At 37.0% G+C, this 22,032-nt stretch overlaps 1 protein-coding gene across 6 annotated transcripts in view; it reads left to right on the forward strand.

Moving 5' to 3' along the window:
- The window catches only part of PPHLN1 (periphilin 1), a 145,453-nt gene that overhangs the window by 73,682 nt on the left and 49,739 nt on the right, over window positions 1–22,032 (forward strand). For all 6 annotated transcript variants that reach the window (XM_047065777.1, XM_047065774.1, XM_047065780.1 and 3 more), the window contains one exon: window positions 879–998. In XM_047065777.1, the coding sequence (XP_046921733.1) occupies window positions 879–998 (120 nt within the window). The remainder of the gene's footprint in view (window positions 1–878; window positions 999–22,032) is intronic.

Genomic DNA, 22,032 nt, shown 5'->3' on the forward strand with positions numbered 1-22,032 from the left:
AACAGTATTGTGGGAATCAGGTGATCCAGAAAAAAACGATTTATTTTCTTCATTTTTATATTGACCTCATGAACTGATTGATCTTCTTCAAATGTTTTACTATAACTGATTTGTAACAGTGAATATGGAAACAAACCAAAAAAAAACTGAAGTACGAAGCACTAGTGATAGGTACTCTCAGGTCTGTTACTTGATTCTCACAACTACTTTGTAAAACTGAATATTATTAATACCTGTTTTGTAAATGTGGAAACCAAGGCTTCGCAGTGTCATTAATTATGCATATAAAGTCATTTATCTAGCAAGTGATGAAGCTGGCATTCAAATCCTGTAACTCTAAATTCCACACATTGTTTAATATTGTATATGGTTGAAGAAGGGAAGCAGTGGAAATATCAAAAAATGAAATTTAAGTGTATAAATTTTGTGTAAAGAGTATGATTTATGTAAATTATTATAAATTATGAAAATAGCATGTCTGACTTTTCTACTGCATTAATTGGGAATTCACCTTGATGACATTTTGGCATTATTGATTTCATTGAATATAATAAAGATACAAAATTTAAATCAGTATGATGTCCTGTATATTTCAAATACTATTAGTATATTAATTTTTTTTGTTCTTTAAGATGAATTTTTAAAGCTCTATGTAAATGAAATTAGAAGTCAGATCTATTCTGTATGTCCAAAAGGAATTGCTACTTAGAGAAATTCTATGTTGAATATTTTTGAAAAAGCAAATAAAAGATGTACTTGTTCTCTATATACATTTGGAGGCTTACATAATTATAAGTTAAGTGGATGTAATTCTTGATGTATTTGAAGTTTAAATGCTTTTGAGGATTGTAATAGAACTGTGCTTCTGTTTTTATTAGGTGTTAGACAAACCCAGTCGGCTAACCGAAAAGGAACTTGCTGAGGCTGCAAGCAAGTGGGCTGCTGAAAAGCTGGAAAAGGCAGATGAGAGTAACTTACCTGAAATTTCTGAGTATGAGGTAAGGCATAATGTCCCCTTTAGGTTTCACATAAAGAGTTTTGTCTGGATTTTAAATTATGGGTGGGAAATATTTGGTTTGTTCTAGTTCTGCAAAACACATATGGGGAAAACATCCTCATGAATTATTAATGTGTACCACACAGAGTAATAGTATGATTATGAATGACTCTGTGTTCAGTAATTGTACTATACCTGAATTTCTCTGGTAGTTTAGAAGTGAGAAAATAGTATAAATATGGAATATAAGGAGAATGCATTATATATAAGCTTCTTTTATTTTTATTTATTTATTTATTTATTTTTGTTGTTAAAAGTATCTCTCGAAATCATGCTAAGCCACTAGTCATAACCAGCGAATTTAGAGCAAAAATCTGTTCAGACCTTAGATCTTGGACTGTATTTATATTACATGCTATTTCTCTGCAAATTATCTCATAAATATCTCAAGAAATGGAATTATTCATTGTTGGGTTACCTATGACCTTTGGTGAGTTTTGAGTACCAAAAGATGAGAGCATTTTTGGGTCCAAAGAATACTATTCATGAATCTTTGCATTAAAATATTTGAAAATGAACTCAAACTTCTCTGTATAACTTGTAACCTCTCTAATAGGGAAATGTAGATGTTTCATTGGCAAAATTAAGCTTTTCAATTCAAATGTTGGTCTAAGATTATTTTGGCATGATATGCAGAAAATATAAAAATCTCTGTACCATGACCAATTACATAAATTTGAAAATTTCTGGCTTTTCAATAAATTTTAAGATACCTTTATTAGAAAATTCTTTGATAAAATGGATCAAGCAATGGAATTTGATATAAAACTCATATACCTACATAAATCTTTGTATAGCTACAAACATTGTTTCCAGAGTAATAATGTACACTGCTCATAGAAAGTACAAACCAGTATAGACTCTATCTATCAGTGCTTACACAAATAAAGCCTTTCATTTTTAAAATGCTGATTTATCATTTAGATATCAATTGTTCTTAAGTAGGTCAAGGTTTCCTTGTTATTGTACCTATTAAAGTAGATATTTATGTGTCTTTTTTTTTTTTTTTTTTTTTGAGTGAGAGAATGCATGCAGGGGAGAGGCAGAGGGAGAGAGAGAATCATAAGCAGGTTCCATGCCCAGCTCAGAGCCTGACATCTGGCTCTATCTCAGGACCGTGAGATCACAACTTGAGCCAAAATCAAGAGTCAGACACGTACCCAACTGAGCCATCCAGGCACTCCTATACGTATTCTTGAGTAAATATGTATCAACATGATCTAGCTGTTCCTTTTTGGCACCTTTTCAGCACAATTTTAAAGCATGAACAATAAAGTAATTTAACAGGGCCATTTTGTTTATATTCTTTAATAATTACAATAGTGCAATAGTGGGTTTTATATTAATCTATATACTCAAAATTGCTATTTTAGAGAACTGATAATTTTTCTCAGGATTTTAAAACTTCCAAAAATTCTGTTTTCTTGTTTGTTTAATACCCTTCAATTAGCAAGGCTTTATTAAGATATATTCATCACCCCCATCACTTTTTTTTTTTTTTTTTTAAGAGAGAGCGAGAGAAAGAGCACCAGCAGAGGAGAGGAGGAGAGGGTTGGGCTTGTTGGGGAGAGAGAGAGAATCCCAAGCAGGGTCTGTGCTCAGCACGGAGCCTGATGCAGGGCGGGTCCCCTGACCCTGGGACCATGGCCTGAACTGAAATTAAGAGTTGGAAGCTCAACTGACTGAGCCACTCAGGCACCCTTTCCCCCCCATCATTTTTTATGTCTCTTAATTAAAAAAAAATAATAAATAGTCCTCACTGTCAACCTGCCCTAGGTTTTAAATACTTCTGTTCTTTCATCATCGTTTGAATGGATCTTGACTGAATAGTCAGTCACATTGGGTCTTTTTAACCTCCTTATTTTTTCTCTTAAAATATGAACCGAATTTGCTAGATTTTGCATTAATAAGAAGCTAACAAGTAATAAAGAGCTAATTAATAAGTAGCTAATAAGTAATCAAGAGCTCCCTGTAAGTGGAGTCATAGGTCAGTCACAGTCTTTTGTTGGACCAAAGGCAAGGTGAGTGAGAGTAGGGTTGAGATCTCTTTATTATGTTTGTTACATGGTGTACATCATTAATGTCTTTTAAAAAATTTTTTTTCTTTTAGCGTTTATTCATTTTTGAGAGACAGAGCATGAGTAAGGAAGGGGCAGAGAGAGAAGGAGACATAGAATCTAAAGTAGGCTCTAGGCTCTGAGCTGTCAGCATAGAGCCCAGTGCAGGGCTCGAACTCACTGACCATGAGATCATGACATGAGCCAAAGTCAGACGCTAAGACTGAGCCACCCAGGTGCTCCCATCATTAATGTTGACTTGAGTAGCAGCATCAATTTATAGCCCTGTCTAAAATGTTTTTCAAGTTATAGTGATACTTTCTTATGCTGGAAATAAAGCAGCTGGGAAATTTTTATGGTACTGTTGTTCTTTTATTTAAAAACTTAATCCCATAGGACACCTGGGTGACTCAGTTTGTTGAATGTTGGACTCTTGATCTCAGCTCAGGTCTTGATCACAGGATCCTGAGTTCAAGCCCCACATTGGCTCCACACTGGGTGTGAAGCCTACTTAAAAAAAGTCATTAAACAAAAGAACTTGATCCCACCATATCTTATTAAAGTTTTGCTCAGATAGTAAGTAACCTCTGTTCTCAGGCAGTTGTTAAATAGTTACTCATTTCAGTGATCTGTGCTTTTTGAGAAATAGAATTTTTTTTAAGTAATTAAAAAAAAGTTTTTAAGTTCATTTATTTTGAGAGAGAGAGAGAAAGCATAAGTGGGGAAGTGCAGAGAGAGAGAGAGAGAGAGAGAGAGAGAGAGAGAGAGAGAATTCCAAGCAGGCTTTGCACTGTCATTGCAGACATGGGGCTCAAATCTGTGAACCATGAGATTATGATCTGAGCTGAAGTCAGATACTTAACCGACTGAGACACCCAGGTGCCCTAAGAAATAGAATTTTGACTTTAATTTTGTAAACTCATATCTGATTAGGTAGAGTAAACTATAAGGAAAAAAGGCTTTGATGCGAAGAAAGACATTGGCATAGTACTGTGTGTGTGTGTGTGTGTGTGTGTGTGTGTGTGTGTTTAAATGTAGTTGTGGCAGTATTTTTATTTTATAAAATTTGGGTTTTTTTTTTTAAGATTTTATTTTTTTTTAAGTAATTTCTACACCCAATATGGGGCTCTAACTCAAAAGCTGAGATCAAGAGCCCCTCACTCTACTGACTAAGCCACCCAGGTGCTCCTTCATGTTACTTATTAAGTAATGGTCCATGTACTTCAGAAACATTGTGTAGATTTATTTTTATGACTAAGGACAGATTAAATATTTAGCTTTCCAGTTTATCTTCTCTTGCTGCTGTGAATATAGTTTTTTTTGTGTGTGTGTGTGTGTGTGTTTTTTTTTTTTTTTTATATGAAGTTTATTGACAAATTGGTTTCCATACAACACCCGGTGCTCATCCCAAAAGGTGCCCTCCTCAATACCCATCACCCACCCGCCCCTCCCTCCCACCCCCCATCAACCCTCAGTTTGTTCTCAGTTTTTAACAGTCTCTTATGCTTTGGCTCTCTCCCACTCTAACGTCCTTTTTTTTTTTTTTTTACCTTCCCCTCCCCCATGGGTTCCTGTTAAGTTTCTCAGGATCCACATAAGAGTGAAACCATATGGTATCTGTCTTTCTCTGTATGGCTTATTTCACTTAGCATCACACTCTCCAGTTCCATCCACGTTGCTACAAAAGGCCATAGTTCATTTTTTCTCATTGCCACGTAGTATTCCATTGTGTATATAAACCACAATTTCTTTATCCATTCATCAGTTGATGGACATTTAGGCTCTTTCCATAATTTGGCTATTGTTGAGAGTGCTGCTATGAACATTGGGGTACAAGTGCCCCTATGCATCAGTACTCCTGTATCCCTTGGGTAGATTCCTAGCAGTGCTATTGCTGGGTCATAGGGTAGGTCTATTTTTAATTTTCTGAGGAACCTCCACACTGCTTTCCAGAGCGGCTGCACCAATTTGCATTCCCACCAACAGTGCAAGAGGGTTCCCGTTTCTCCACATCCTCTCCAGCATCTATAGTCTCCTGATTTGTTCATTTTGGCCACTCTGACTGGCGTGAGGTGATACCTGAGTGTGGTTTTGATTTGTATTTCCCTGATAAGGAGCGACGCTGAACATCTTTTCATGTGCCTGTTGGCCATCTGGATGTCTTCTTTAGAGAAGTGTCTATTCATGTTTTCTGCCCATTTCTTCATTGGGTTATTTGTTTTTCGGGTGTGGAGTTTGGTGAGCTCTTTATAGATTTTAGATACTAGCCCTTTGTCCGATATGTCATTTGCAAATATCTTTTCCCATTCCGTTGGTTGCCTTTTAGTTTTGTTGGTTGTTTCCTTTGCTGTGCAGAAGCTTTTTATCTTCATAAGGTCCCAGTAATTCACTTTTGCTTTTAATTCCCTTGCCTTTGGGGATGTGTCGAGTAAGAGATTGCTACGGCTGAGGTCAGAGAGGTCTTTTCCTGCTTTCTCCTCTAAGGTTTTGATGGTTTCCTGTCTCACATTCAGGTCCTTTATCCATTTTGAGTTTATTTTTGTCAATGGTGTGAGAAAGTGGTCTAGTTTCAACCTTCTGCATGTTGCTGTCCAGTTCTCCCAGCACCATTTGTTAAAGAGGCTGTCTTTTTTCCATTGGATGTTCTTTCCTGCTTTGTCAAAGATGAGTTGGCCATATGTTTGTGGGTCTAGTTCTGGGGTTTCTATTCTATTCCATTGGTCTGTGTGTCTGTTTTTGTGCCAATACCATGCTGTCTTGATGATGACAGCTTTGTAGTAGAGGCTGAAGTCTGGGATTGTGATGCCTCCTGCTTTGGTCTTCTTCTTCAAAATTCCTTTGGCTATTCGGGGCCTTTTGTGGTTCCATATGAATTTTAGGATTGCTTGTTCTAGTTTCGAGAAGAATGCTGGTGCAATTTTGATTGGGATTGCATTGAATGTGTAGATAGCTTTGGGTAGTATTGACATTTTGACAATATTTATTTTTCCAATCCATGAGCAGGGAATGTCTTTCCATTTCTTTAAATCTTCTTCAATTACCTTCATAAGCTTTCTATAGTTTTCAGCATACAGATCCTTTACATCTTTGGTTAGATTTATTCCTAGGTATTTTATGCTTCTTGGTGCAATTGTGAATGGGATCAGTTTCTTTATTTGTCTTTCTGTTGCTTCATTGTTAGTGTATAAGAATGCAACTGATTTCTGTACATTGATTTTGTATCCTGCAACTTTGCTGAATTCATGTATCAGTTCTAGCAGACTTTTGGTGGAGTCTATCGGATTTTCCATGTATAATAGCATGTCATCTGCAAAAAGCGAAAGCTTGACTTCATCTTTGCCAATTTTGATGCCTTTGATTTCCTTTTGTTGTCTGATTGCTGATGCTAGAACTTCCAGCACTATGTTAAACAACAGCGGTGAGAGTGGGCATCCCTGTCGTGTTCCTGATCTCAGGGAAAAAGCTCTCAGTTTTTCCCCGTTGAGGATGATGTTAGCTGTGGGCTTTTCATAAATGGCTTTTATGATCTTTAAGTATGTTCCTTCTATCCCGACTTTCTCCAGGGTTTTTATTAAGAAAGGGTGCTGGATTTTGTCAAAGGCCTTTTCTGCATCGATTGACAGGATCATATGGTTCTTCTCTTTTTTTTTGTTAATGTGATGTATCACGTTGATTGATTTGCGAATGTTGAACCAGCCCTGCATCCCAGGAATGAATCCCACTTGATCATGGTGAATAATTCTTTTTATATGCTGTTGAATTCGATTTGCTAGTATCTTATTGAGAATTTTGGCATCCATATTCATCAGGGATATTGGCCTGTAGTTCTCTTTTTTTACTGGGTCTCTGTCTGGTTTAGGAATCAAATACTGGCTTCATAGAATGAGTCTGGAAGTTTTCCTTCCCTTTCTATTTCTTGAGAAGGATAGGTATTATCTCTGCTTTAAATGTCTGGTAGAACTCCCCTGGGAAGCCATCTGGTCCTGGACTCTTATTTGTTGGGAGATTTTTGATAACCGATTCAATTTCTTCGCTGGTTATGGGTCTGTTCAAGCTTTCTATTTCCTCCTGATTGAGTTTTGGAAGAGTGTGGGTGTTCAGGAATTTGTCCATTTCTTCCAGGTTGTCCAATTTGTTGGCATATAATTTTTCATAGTATTCCCTGATAATTGTTTGTATCTCTGAGGGATTGGTTGTAATCATTCCATTTTCATTCATGATTTTATCTATTTGGGTCATCTCCCTTTTCTTTTGGAGAAGCCTGGCTAGAGGTTTGTCAATTTTGTTTATTTTTTCAAAAAACCAACTCTTGGTTTCGTTGATCTGCTCTACAGTTTTTTAGATTCTATATTGTTTATTTCTGCTCCGATCTTTATTATTTCTCTTCTTCTGCTGGGTTTGGGGTGTCTTTGCTGTTCTGCTTCTATTTCCTTTAGGTGTGCTGTTAGATTTTGTATTTGGGATTTTTCTTGTTTCTTGAGATAGGCCTGGATTGCAATGTATTTTCCTCTCAGGACTGCCTTCGCTGCGTCCCAAAGCATTTGGATTGTTGTATTTTCATTTTCGTTTGTTTCCATATGTTTTTTAATTTCTTCTCTAATTGCCTGGTTGACCCACTCATTCGTTAGTAGGGTGTTCTTTAACCTCCATGCTTTTGGAGGTTCTCCAGACTTTTTCCTGTGGTTGATTTCAAGCTTCATAGCATTGTGGTCTGAAAGTATGCATGGTATAATTTCAATTCTTGTAAACTTATGAAGGGCTGTTTTGTGACCCAGTATATGATCTATCTTGGAGAATGTTCCATGTGCACTCGAGAAGAAAGTATATTCTGTTGCTTTGGGATGCAAAGTTCTAAATGTATCTGTCAAGTCCATCTGATCCAATGTCTCATTCAGGGCCCTTGTTTCTTTATTGACCGTGTGTCCAGATGATCTATCCATTTCTGTAAGTGGGGTGTTAAAGTCCCCTGCAATTACCACATTCTTATCAATAAGGTTGCTTATGTTTATGAGTAATTGTTTTATATATTTGGGGGCTCCGGTATTCGGCGCATAGACATTTATAATTGTTAGCTCTTCCTGATGGATAGACCCTGTAATTATTATATAATGCCCTTCTTCATCTCTTGTTACAGCCTTTAATTTAAAGTCTAGTTTGTCTGATATAAGTATGGCTACTGCAGCTTTCTTTTGGCTTCCAGTAGCATGATAAATAGTTCTCCATCCCCTCACTCTGAATCTAAAGGTGTCCTCAGGTCTAAAATGAGTCTCTTGTAGACAGCAAATAGATGGGTCTTGTTTTTTTATCCATTCTGATACCCTATGTCTTTTGGTTGGCGCATTTAATCCATTTACATTCAGTGTTATTATAGAAAGATACGGGTTTAGAGTCATTGTGATGTCTGTAGGTTTCATGCTTGTAGCGATGTCTCTGGTACTTTGTCTCACAGGATCCCCCTTAGGATCTCTTGTAGGGCTGGTTTAGTGGTGACAAATTCCTTCAGTTTTTGTTTGTTTGGGAAGACCTTTATCTCTCCTTCTATTCTAAATGACAGACTTGCTGGATAAAGGATTCTCGGCTGCATATTTTTCCTGTTTAGCACACTGAAAATATCGTGCCAATTCTTTCTGGCCTGCCAAGTTTCAAAAGAGAGATCAGTTACGAGTCTTATAGGTCTCCCTTTATATGTGAGGGCACGTTTATCCCTTGCTGCTTTCAGAATTTTCTCTTTGTCCTTGTATTTTGCCAGCTTCACTATGATATGTCGTGCAGAAGATCGATTCAAGTTCCGTCTGAAGGGAGTTCTCTGTGCCTCTTGGATTTCAATGCCTTTTTCCTTCCCCAGTTCAGGGAAGTTCTCAGCTATAATTTCTTCAAGTACCCCTTCAGCACCTTTCCCTCTCTCTTCCTTCTCTGGGATACCAATTATGCGTATATTATTTCTTTTTAGTGTATCACTTAGTTCTCTAATTTTCCCCTCATACTCCTGGATTTTTTTATCTCTCTTTCTCTCAGCTTCCTCTTTTTCCATAACTTTATCTTCTAGTTCACCTATTCTCTCCTCTGCCTCTTCAATCCGAGCTGTCGTCGTTTCCATTTTGTTTTGCATTTCGTTTAAAGCGCTTTTCAGCTCCTCGTGACTGTTCCTTAGTCCCTTGATCTCTGTAGCAAGAGATTCTCTGCTGTCCTCTATACTGTTTTCCAGCCCAGCGATTAATTTTATGACTATTATTCTAAATTCACTTTCTGTTATATTATTTAAATCCTTTTTGATCAGTTCATTAGCTGTTGTTATTTCCTGGAGATTCTTCTGAGGGGAATTCTTCCGCTTGGTCATTTTGAATAGTCCCTGGTGTGGTGAGACCTGCAGGGCACTTCCCCTGTGCTGTGGTGTATAACTGGAGTTGGTGGGCGGGGCCGCAGTCCAACCTGATGTCTGCCCCCAGCCCACCGCTGGGGCCACAGTCAGACTGGTGTGTGCCTCCTCTTCCCCTCTCCTAGGGGCGGGATTCACTGTGGGGTGGCGTGGCCCGTCTGGGCTACTTGCACACTGCCAGGCTTGTGATGCTGGGGATCTGGCGTATTAGCTGGGGTGGGAAGGCAAGGTGCACGGCAGCAGGGGGGGCAGGCTTAGCTCGCTTCTCCTTAGGTGATCCACTTCAGGAGGGGCCCTGTGGCAGCCGGAGGGAGTCAGATCCGCTGCGCGAGGTTTGGCTCCACAGAAGCACAGAGTTGGGTGTTTGCGCGGAGCGAGCAATTTCCCTGGCAGGAACCGCGGAGCGAGCAATTTCCCTGGCAGGAACCGGTTCCCTTTGGGATTTTGGCTGGGGGATGGGCGGGGGAGATGGCGCTGGCGAGCGCCTTTGTTCCCCACCAAACTGAGCTCTGTCGTCCGGGAGCTCCGCAGCTCTCCCTCCCTTTGTCCTCCAGCCTTCCCGCTTTCTGAGCAGAGCTGTTAACTTATGACCTCCCAGACGCTAAGTCGCGCTTGCTGTCGGAACACAGTCCGTCAGGCCCCTCCGCTTTTGCCAGCCAGTCTTGGGGGCTCTGCTTGGCCGGCGAGCCGCCCCTGCGCCCCGGCTCCCTCCCGCCAGTCCGTGGAGCGCGCACCGCCTCGCCGCCCTTCCTACCCTCTTCCGTGGGCCTCTCGTCTGTGCTTGGGTCTGGCGACTCCGTTCTGCTAATCCTCTGGCGGTTTTCTGGGTTATTTAGGCAGGTGTAGGTGGAATCTAAGTGATCAGCAGGACGCGCAGTGAGCCCAGCGTCCTCCTAAGCCGCCATCTTCCCTCGAGCCCTGCTGTAGTTTTTTCATATATGACTTTTATTATTTTGAGATGGTTTACTTCTATTCCTAGTTTGTTGAGTGTTTCATCATGAAAAGGTGTTAAATTTTGTCAGATACTTTTTCTGTATCAATTGAGATGATCATGTAGCTTTTTCCCTTTATTCTGATGATGTGGAGTATTACACTCATTAGTTTTCCTATGTTAAATCATCCCTTGCATTTCAGGCATAAATGCCACTTGGTAATGATGTATATAATCCTTTTAATATGCTGCTGAATTTATGCTACTGAATTCCTTGTGCTAGTGTCTTGTTGAGATATTTTTGCATCAGTGTTCCTAAGGGATATTGGACTGTTTGTTGTTGTAGTGTCTTTGTCTGGCTTTGTATCAGGGTAATGTCCTCATAGAATGAGTTAGGAAGAATTCCTTCCTCTTCAGTTTTGGAAGAGTTTTTAAAGGCTTGGTATTAGTTCTTTATTAATTTATTATTATTACTATTTTTTTAACATTTAATTTTGAGAGACAGCGAGAGACATATTGTGAGTGGGAGAGGGGTAGAGAGAGTACGGGAGACAGAATCTGAAGCAGGCTTCAGGCTCTAAGCTGTCAGCACAGGGCCTGACCCAGGGCTCAAACCCACAAACCTCGAGATCATGACCTGAGCCAAAGTCAGAAGCTTAACTGACTGAGCTACCCAGGCGCCCAGCTTGGTATTAGTTCTTTATATGTTTAGTAGAACTTACCGGTGAAGCCATAAGGGTCCATGGCTTTTCTTTGTTGGGAGGATTTTGATTACTGATTCAGTGTCCTTACAAGTTACAAGTCTGTTAGGTTTTATATTTCTTCTTGATTTAGTTTTGGTAGGTTTTGTGTTTCTAGGAATTTTTCCATTTTACCTAGGTTATCCTTTTTGTCAGCATGCACTTGTTCATAGTACTCTCTTAATAATTCTTTTTATTTCTGTAGGATTGGTAGTAATGTTCCCACTTTTATTTCTGATTTTAGTAATTGGAGTCTTCTCTTAGTCCATCTAACTAAAGGTTTGTCAATTTTGTTGATCTTTTTGAAGAACCAACTTTTGGTTTCTTTTTTTTTTTTCTTTTGTTTTCTACTTCATTTATCTCTGCTCTAATCTTTAATATTTCTTTCCTTCTGGTATCTTTGGGTTTAGTTCTGATTTTTCTGTTTTTCTAGTTCCTTAAGTTGTAAAGTTAGGTTGTTGATTTGAATTCATTCTTGTTTAATATAAGTGTTTATAGACATTAATTTCTCCCTTAGCACTGCTTTGCTACTTCTCATAAGTTTTTGTACATGGTATTTTCATTTGTTTCTTAAGCATTTCCTGCTTTCAATATAATTTCTTCTTTGGTCTATTGTTTAAAGGTGTGTTCTTAAATTTCCAAAATTTTGTGCATTTTCCAGTTTACTTTTTAAATCTATTGACATTTAGTATGTGGCCTAACACATAGTCTATCCTGGCAAATGTCTCCTGCGCCTGAGAAGAATGTATTCTGTTGTTGGGTAGAGTGTTTCTTGTATGTCTGTTAGATCTACTTTGTATATTGTTTTATTTAAGTCCTCTGTTTCACTACCTTATATCTGGTTTTTCTGTCCATTACTGTGACAAGGGTATTGAAGTCTCCAATTATTACTGTATAACTTTTATTTCTCCATTTCTTTCAGTTTTTTGCTTCATATATTTTGATGGTCAATTCTTAGGTCCATAGATGTTTATAGTTGTTATATCTTCTTGCTGTATTGGACCTTTTATTAATATACTCTTGTCTCTTGTAACCTTTTTTTGACATAAAGTCTGTTTTGTCTGATATTAGTATAGCCACACCTACTTTCTTACAGTTATTATTTGTATGGGCTATCTTTTTGTATCCTTTTGCATTCAACATGTTTGTGTCTTTGAGTCTAAAGTAAGTCTCTTATAGACATTATGTAGTTGGATCATGTGTTTTTATCTACTCTGCCAACCTCTGCCCTTTGATTGGAAGGTTTAATTCATTAAATAATTACTGAGAAGAAGGGACTCAACTTCTGTCATTGAGCTATTTGTTTTCTGTATGCCCTGTAGCTTTTTTGTCCCTCATTTCCTGCATTCTGGTTTCTTTTGTTTTTAATTGAGTTTTGTTTTGTTCTTTGGTAGGCAGTGAAATTTTTAAGTTCCTTCTTAATTTCCTTTTGTATATATTCTTTTAAAAATATGTAATATTTATTTCCTTTAATATTTCTTTCCTTCTGGTATCTTTGGGTTTAGTTATGATTTTTCTGTTTTTCTAGTTCCTTAAGTTGTAAAGTTAGGTTGAGAGGGAGAGAGAGAATCTAAAGCAGGCTCCATACTCAGCACAGATCCTGATGCAGGACTTGTTCTCACGATTGTGAGATGACCTGAGCCTAAATCAAGAGTCAGATGCTTAACTGGCTGAGCCACCCAGGTGCCCATTGTGTATATCCTGTACCTATTTTCTTTATGGTTACCATGAAGATTACATTTGCATCCTAAAGTTATAACACTAATTTGTATTTATATCAGCTTGAGTTCAATAACATACAAAAATTCTGTTCCTTTCCAGCTCCATCTCCATGCCTTTTGGCTGTTGATATCACAAAATTACATCTTGATTCATTGCATCCCCAAAACTTGAACTAATACTAATAATTGTTTTAAATGCAGTAGTCTCTTAAGTTATCTAGAAAACAAGATTTGGAGTTATAAACCAAGGTTATAGTAGTACTAGCTTTTACACCAATAGTGTCCTTTAAATGTATTAGTCTCTTAAATCACGTGTAGAAAACAAAACAACAACAAAAAAAAACAATTGCAAAGCATTGGTACAGTAATATTAGTTTTTATAATTGTCCAGGTATTTATCTTTATTGAGATCTTTATTTCTCTGAAAGACTTCAAATTACTGCCTAGTGTACATTCGTTTCACCTTGGAGGATCCCCTCGAGCATTTCTTGCAGGGCAGATTTAGTCATAAACTCCCTGAACTTTGGTTAATCTGAAAATGGCTTGATTTCTTACCCTTTTTTCAAGGATAGTTTTGTTGGATATAGGAATCTCAGTTGACAGTTTTTCTTTTATTACAGTTGATTCTTGAACAACATGGCTTTGAACTGCACAGGTCCACTTATATGTGGATATTTTTCAATAAGTGTGTTGGAAGACACTTTGGAGATTTGTAACAATTTAAATGTCTATTTTTACTTATTTTTGAGAGAGAGCAAGAGAGAGCGGGGGAGAGGCAGAGAGAGAGGGAGACAGAGAATCCCAAGCAGGCCCTGTGCTGTTGGCACAGAGCCCATTGTAGGACTCAAACTCATAAACCATGAGAGCATGACCAGAGTTGAAATGAAGAGTCAGATGCTCAATCGACTGAGCAACTCAGGTGCCCCAGGAGATTTGCATCAATTTGAAAAGGCTCACAGACAAACCGTATAGCATAGAAATACAAAAAAAAAAAGTTGTTATAAGAATTAGGTATTATAAGAATACAGTATATAATACATATAACTTACAAAATATGTGCTAATTGACAGTTTGTTATTAAGGCATCTGATTAACAGTAGGCTATTAGTTGATTTTGGAGAGTCAAAAGTTATAAAAGGATAAAAGGATTTTTGACTGGGTTAGCCCTCCAATCACCATGTTGTTCAGGATCAACTGTACTTTGAATATGGGCCTACTGTAATATTGCCTTCAAAGTTTCTGATGAGAAATCTATTTTTTTTTACCTTCCATGTATGAGAAAATGATTTTTTTCTTGTATATGATGAGTTTGCTTTTCACTGCTTTCAAGAGTCTCTCTTTTCTTTGTCTTTTGAAAATCTGATTATGATGTATTTTGGTGTGAGTCTTGAGTTAACCTAACTTAGGTTTTGTTAAGCTTCTTTGGATGTTTATATTTAAGTCGTCCATCAGATTTGAAGTTTTTAACCATTATTTATTCAAATATTTTCTGCTACTTTCCTCTTCTAGGACTCCCATAGTGCATATTTTGGTCCACTTGGTGGTGTCCCAACAGATTCCTTAGGCTCTGTTCACCTTTCTTTAATCTTCTTTCATTTTGTTTCTCAGACTCCATAATTTCCATTGCAAGTTCACTGATTCTTCTGCCTACTCAAATCTGCCTTTGAATCCCTGTAAAAAAATTTTCATTTCAGCTATTGTACTTTCTAGCTTTGTGATTTCTTTTAGGTGTCTTTTTAGGTTTTCTGTCTCTTCTTTGGTATTTCTGTTTTGTTCACACATTTTCTTGGCTTTCTTTACAACATTCTTTAGTTCTTTGAGCAATTGGAGACAGTAGTTTTGTTGTGTTGTGTTTTTTTAGATTTTATTTTTAAGTAATCTCTACACCCAACATGGGGATTGAACCTACAGCCCTGAGATCAAGAGTTGCATGCTTGGGGTGCCTGGGTGGCTCAGTCAGTTAAGCTGGTTTTGGCTCAGGTCATGGTTTCATGGTTTGTGGATTCAAGCCCCGAATCAGGCTATGTGCTGACAGTGTGGAGCCTGTTTGAGATTCTCTCCCTCCCCCTCTCTGCCCCTCCCCTTCTCCCTCTGTCTCTGTCTCTAAAAATAAATAAATAAACTTAAAAAAAAAAAAAAGTTGCATGTTTTATCAACTAAGCCAGCCAGGCTTCCTGAGACCATAGTTTAAAATTTATTTTCTGGTAGACCTATTGTTAGGTCTGTTTCAGAGACAGTTTCTATTGATTTATTTTTTCCTTCAAATGGGACTTACTTTCTTCTTTCTTTGTATGCCTTGTGATTTTTTGAACAGTAGGCATTTGAATCTAATAACCGATAATTCCAGAAATCAGATATTCTCCCCACACCCCTTTCTATTGTTGTGTGGTGTCTGTGTGCTGAGGATGAGTCTAGGTGTCAGTTTAAGGTCCTTTCTGAGTCTTAGAATGTACAGTCACTTTTTAACTTGCCCCATATAAGCAGGGTTTTTTTTAATGTCCTAATATTAACATCTAACTTTCAAAAGGTGAAGAAGTGAAAAATAAAGGAAAAAGGGTACCGGCAGTTTAATTCACGGGAGTCACTTCAGCCATAATAGGAGGGGTTTGAAACAATAGTAGGAGATATGAGCAATGGCTGTTTACTCCTTTGTGATCACAAGCCCCAATCAGTGATCAGAGCACAGATTCCTGATGTTTGGAAAATGGGGTCCTTTTTGCCCAACCTCAGGTACCTACCCGCCAAGTGGCTGAGGGTTGTGATGGATAGCTGCTATTGTGGCAAGAACTGAAATTAACCTCAGTTTTCCATGTATTCCTCTGGAAGTTGCAAACCTTCAGGAGAATCCAGAGTTCCAGAATAGTTACATCAGACAATGTTTTCCAGTGCATTTGTTGTTTATGTTAGGAGACAGATTTCTGATGCTTTCTATTGTGGCATCTCCCTGATTTTCACTGCTTTCTTCCTTAAACGATTGGTATATTTTCAGTTGAAATCTCTTAAAATATATAACTTAGACTTGTGAAAACCAGGTTTTAAAAAAAGTAGATTATACATGTACATGTCAGAAATTCAAATGTCACAAAAATGTGTAGCATCTCCCTTCCATCCTACTCCTTACTTCTAAGTTATTCCTATTGAGCCAACCACCACCCGCCCCCCCCTTTTTTTTTTACATTTTTCCCCCATAGATAGCATCCTTCCAGAGATCATTTGTGTGTGTATGTGTGTGTATATATGTACAATATATATGCATAAACGTACATATACACATACTTCCTCTCTCTCTTTTTTTACACAGTTGGCAGTATATTGATAGGAAATGAATGACCTCCAGAATGTTCCAGGAGAAAAATTAGAGTACATTATACAACAATTATAGGCTGTTATTCTTTTAGATGATTTCTTAATATCCCGTAGTTCTACATACTGGATAATTTATTTGTCCTAATGATGGACATGTAGGTTGTTTTCAGTCATTTGCTATCAGTGGCAGCCATATGTTAGTATCTGTTGCTTATGTCTGTATCTGTAGATTAAGTTTCTAGAGGTGAAGTTGCTGGGTGAAAGGCGCATGTACTAAATTGCAATACATGCTGCCAGATTACTGTGTAAAGAAGTTGTGGCAGTATACACTCCCAATACACTAGGAGTTGATGTGCTTTTCCTAGTGAAAATTACTACTCGTTAGTATATATCTTGTGACTTCACTAAACCTACTGCTTTTTGCCACTACTTAATTTTTTAAAATTCAGTTTTTGAAATAAGTTGTATTTCTTTTTTTCCCTCTCATTTCCCACCTACCTAACATATGCGGCAGTAGAGTATGTGAGCTCAAACTTTACAGTTTACTCTAAGTCATTGCTTACTGCAAGTTACGTGGAGGCAAGAACTTTGCTCTCTTGTGTTCATTGATGTATCCACTGTTCCTGGAACAGTGTTTGGATTTGTCATACAGTAAATTTTTTTAATTTTCTAAAAAAATTTTTATTTTAATTCCAGTTAGTTAACTTACAGTGTTATTTTACTTGCAGGTGTACAATGTAGTGATTCAACATTTTCATACGTCACTTGGTGTTTATCATGACAAGTGTGCTCCTTAATCCCCATCACCTATTTAACCCAGCCCCCCACCCACCTTCCCTCCGGTAACCATCAGTTTGTTCTCTATAGTTAACAGTCTGTTGGTTTCTTTCTTTCTTTCTTTCTTTCTTTCTTTCTTTCTTTCTGTCTCTCTTTTTCCCTTTTTTCCCCCTTTGCCCATTTGTTTTGTTTCTTAAATTCTACATATGAGTGAAATAATATGGTATTTGTTTTTCTCTGACTTCCTTAATTTAGCATTATACTGTCTAGCTCCATCCATGTTGTTGCATATGGCAAGATTTCATTCTTCTTTATGGCTGAATAATACTCCATTGCACATATGTACCCCATCTTCTATATCCATTCATCAGTACATGGACGCTTGGGCTGCTTCCATATCTTAGCTATTGTAAATAATGCTACTATAAACATAGGGGTACATGTATCCCTTTGAATTAGCACTTTTGTAAATACCGAGTAGTGCATACCTCCATACTGTTTTCCACAGTGGCTGTACCAGTTTGTATTCCAATAGTAGATGAGTGTTCCTTTTGCTCCACATCCCTGCCAACACCTGTTGTTTCTTGTGTCGTTGATTTTAGCCATTCTGACAGGGGTAAGATGATACTGCATTGTAGTTTTGATTTGCATTTTCTTTATAATGAATGATGTTGAAGATCTTTCCATGTGTCTGTTGGCCATCTGGATGTCTTCCTTGGAGAAACATCTGTTCCTACCTTCTGCCCATTTTTAATTGGATTATTTGTTTTTATAATGTGTTGAGTTATATCAATTCTTTATGTATTTTGGATAGTAACCCTTTATCAGATATGTTATTTGCAAATATATTCTCCCATTCAGTAGTTTGCCTTTTAGTTTTTTTTTTAATTTTTTTTTTTAATGTTTAGTTTTGAGAGAGAGAGAGCGAGCGGGGGAGGGACAGAGAAAGGGAGAGACACAGAATCTGAAGCAGGTTCCAGGCTCTGAGCTGTCAGCACAGAGCCCGACACAGGGCTGGAACCCACGAACCGTGAAATCTTAACTCAAGCCAAGGGTGGACACTTCACTGACTAAGCCATCCAGGTGCCCCTGCCTTTTTGTTTTGTTGATTGTTTCCTTTGCTGTGTAGAAGCTTTTTATTTTGATATATTCCCAGTAGTTTATTTTTGCATTTTGAAGTTATTTTTGTGTATGGTTTAAGAAAGAGTTCAGTTTCATTCTCTTGCATGTCACTGTCTACTTTACCTACCACCATTTGTTGAAGAGACTGTCTTTTTCCCATTGGATATTCTTTCCTGCTTTGTTGAAGATTAATTGACCATATTTATTTTTCTAGGTTTTCTGTTATGTTCCATTGATCTATACGTCTGTTTTTGTAACAGTACCATACTATTTTGATTACAGTAATACAACTTGAAATCTGGAATTGAGATACCTCCAGCTTTGTTTTTCTTAAAATTTTAAGAGTGCTTTGGCTATTTGGATCTTATCTTTTCTTTTCTTTTCTTTTCTTTTCTTTTCTTTTCTTTTCTTTTCTTTTCTTTTCTTTTCTTTTCTTTTTTGTGTTTCCATAAAAATTTTAGGATTGTTTGTTCTAGTTCTGTGGAAAATGCTGTTGTTATTTTGATAGGGATTGCATTAAATCTGTAGATTGCTTTCAGTAGTATAGATATTTTAACAATACTTGTTCCTCCAATCCATTAGCATAAAATGTCTTTCCATATTTTTGTGTCTTTAATTTTGTTCATCAGTGTCTTATATTTTAGTACAGGTCTTTCACTTTTTGGTTAAATTTATTCTCAGGTATTTTATTATTTTTGGTATAATTGCAAATGGAATTGTTCTGGTTTCATTGTGCTGCTTCATTATTACATAAATGGAAATGCAGTGGATTTCTGTACATTGATTTTGTATCCTGCAACCTTACTGAATTCATTTATCAGTTTTAGTAGTTTTTTGGTAGAGTCTTTCAGGTTTTCTATGTATAGTATCATATCATCTGCAAATTATGAAAAGTTTTACTTCTCCCCTACCAGTTTGGATGCCTTTTATTTCTTTTTGTTGTCTGATTGCTGTGGCTAGAACTTCCAGTGCTATGATGAATAAAAGTTGTGAGAATTGACATCCTTGTCTTGTTCGTGACCTTAGGAGAAAAGCTCTGTTTTTCCCCATTGAGGATAATGTCAGCTGTGAGTTTTTCATATCTGGCCTTTATCTCATTGTGGTATTGTCCCTCTAAACCTACTTGGTGGAGGCTTTTTATCATGAATGGATGTTGTACTTTGTCAAATGCCTTTTCTGTGCCTATTGATGTTATGTATCACGTTGATTGATTTGCAAATATCAAGCCACTCCTGTGATGTACAAGGGGAATAAATCGCACTTGATTATGGTGAATGATCTTTTAAATGTATTCTTGGATTTGGTTTGCTAATATTTTGTTGAGGATTTTTGCATCTACATTCATCAGAGATATTGGCAGTAGTTTTCTTTTTTTGTGGTATCTTTATCTGGTTTTGATTTCTGGGTAATGCTTGCTTCATAGAATGAATTTTGAAGTTTTCCTTCCTCTTATATTTTTTGGAATAGTTTGAGAAAAACAGGTATTAACTCTTCTTTAAATATTTGGTAAAATTCACTTGTGAAGTCATTTGGTCCTGGACTTCTGTTTGTTGGGAGTTTTTGTTTATGGAATCACTTTTTTTTGCTGGTAATTGGTCTTTCAAATTTTCTTTCAGTTTTGGTAGGTTACATGTTTCTATGAATTTATCCATTTCGTCTTGGTTGTTAGCATATACTTTTTTTCATATGATTCTGTGATAAGTTTGGCTAGAAGTTTATCAATTTCATTGATTATTTTTTTTTTTTCTCCCAAAGGAATAGTTCCTGGATTCATTGATCTAGGTTCTGTTGTTTTTTTTTTAGTTTCTGTGTCATTTATTTCTGCTCAAATCTATTATTTCTTTCATTCTGCTGGTTTTAGTTTTTTTTTGTTGTTGTTCTTTTAGTAGTTTCTTTAGGTTTAAGTTGTTTATTTGAGATTATTTTGGCTTCCTTAGGTAGGCCTGTATTGCTGTAAACTTCCCTCTTACAATCACTCTTGCTGCATCTCAAAGCTTTTGAACCATTGTGTATTTCCGTGTACTTTTTTATTTATTTCCAGGTTGGCCCATTCATTGTTCAGTAGCATGTTCTTTAACCTCCATGTAGTTTGTGTTCTTTCCAGAGTTTTTCTTTTGGTTGATTCTAATTTTATAGCACTGTGGTCAAAATAGATGTGTGGTAGAATTTTATCTTTCTGAGTTTGTTGAGGCTTCTTTTATGGCCTATTATATAATCTGTTCTACAGAATGTTCCAAGTGTACTTGAAAAGAATGTGTATTCTGTATTTTTAGGATGTAATGTTCTGAATAAATCCATCTGATCCAGTGTGTTGCCCAAAACCATGGTTTCCTTGTTGATTTTCTGTTCAGATGACCTGTCTGTTGATGTAAGCGGGTTTTAAAGTCCCTTACATTTATGGTGTTATTATCTATTAGTTCCTTTATGTTTGCTATTAACTGTTTCGTATATTTGGGTGCTTCCATGTTGGAGGCATAAATATTTGCAATTGTTACATCTTGTTGGATTGTCCCCTTTATAGTTATATAGCATCCTTCTTTGTCTCTTCTTAAAGTCTTTGTTTTAAAGTCTCTTTGTCTGGGGCTCCTGGGTGGCTCAGTCAGTTGAACATCTGACCTTAATTTTGGCTTAGTTCATGATCCCAGGGTTGTGGGATTGAACCCTACATTGCACTCCATGCTAAGTGTGGAGCCTGCTAAAATTCTTTCCCTTCCTCTGCCCCTCTCTCCCACTCACATTCATTCATTCATATTCTCTCTCTCTCTCTCTCTCTCTCTCTCTCTCAAATAAAAATAAATAGGGGTGCCTGGGTGGCCCATTCGGTTAAGTGTCTGACTCTTGGTTTTGGCTCAGGTCATGATCTCACGGCTTCATACATTCAAGTCCTGCATCAGGCTTTGTGCTCTAGCTCGGAGCCTGCTTGGGATTTTCTCTCTCTTCCTCTCTCTCTCTCTCTGCCCCTCCCCTACTCGTGATGTCTCTGTCTCCCTCAAAATAAATAAGTAAACTTAAAACAAATGAAATTAAAATAAAAATATAGTCTATTTGGTCAGATATAAATATTGCTATTCTGGCTTTCTTTTGACCTCTGTTTGCATGATAAGTGTTTCTCCATCCCATCACTTTCAATCTGTAGGTGTATTTAGGTCTAAAATGAGTATCTTGTAAGCAGCATATAGATGGGTCTTGTTTTCTTAGCCATTCTGTTACTCTGTGTCTTTTGATTTACATTCCATTTATATTCAAAGTAATTATTGATTTATACGTGTTGCTATTTTATTACCTCTTTTGTGGTTGTTTCTGAAGATTTTCTCTGATCCTGTCTTGTCTTTCTCATGGTTTGCTTGTTTTCTTTAGTGATATATTTGCATTTTTCTTTATTCTTTGCATATATATTAGTACTTTTTGATTTGTGGTTATTAGGTTTGTTGATAACATATTCTGCATATAGCAGTCTGTGTTAACTCAGCGGTTAAGTTTGAACTCATTCTTCACTCTTCCTCACATTTGGATATGTTGTCCTATTTTACATCCTTTTATTTTGTGAGTTCCTTGACTGATATTTACAAAAATAGTCATTTTTACTGCTTTTGTGTTTCCTTCCTTCATAGTGTCACTTTTGGTCTTCCTTTCCAGTCAGAGGCCCTTTAATATTTCATGCAGGACTGATTTTGTGGTCATGAACTTTTCACTTTTTGTCCAGGAAACTCTTTATCTCCTCCTATTTTGAATGATAGTCTTGCTGGATAGAGTATTCTTGGCTCTAAATTTTTCCCACTCAACACTTTGTATGTATGGTACCCCTCCCTTCTGGCTTGGAAAGTTTCTGCTGAAAAATCCGCTGGTAGGCTTATGGGGTTTCCATTGTGTGTAACCATCTTCTTTTGTATTGCTGCTTTTAAAATTTTTTCTTTTTGGTACATTTTGCGATTTTTATTGTAATAT

The sequence above is a fragment of the Lynx rufus genome, unplaced genomic scaffold (genome assembly GCF_022079265.1).
Source record: "Lynx rufus isolate CCGP_SWC_20201006 ecotype Redwood Valley unplaced genomic scaffold, mLynRuf1.p SCAF_7, whole genome shotgun sequence".
In the NCBI taxonomy this organism is placed as follows: domain Eukaryota; kingdom Metazoa; phylum Chordata; class Mammalia; order Carnivora; family Felidae; genus Lynx; species Lynx rufus.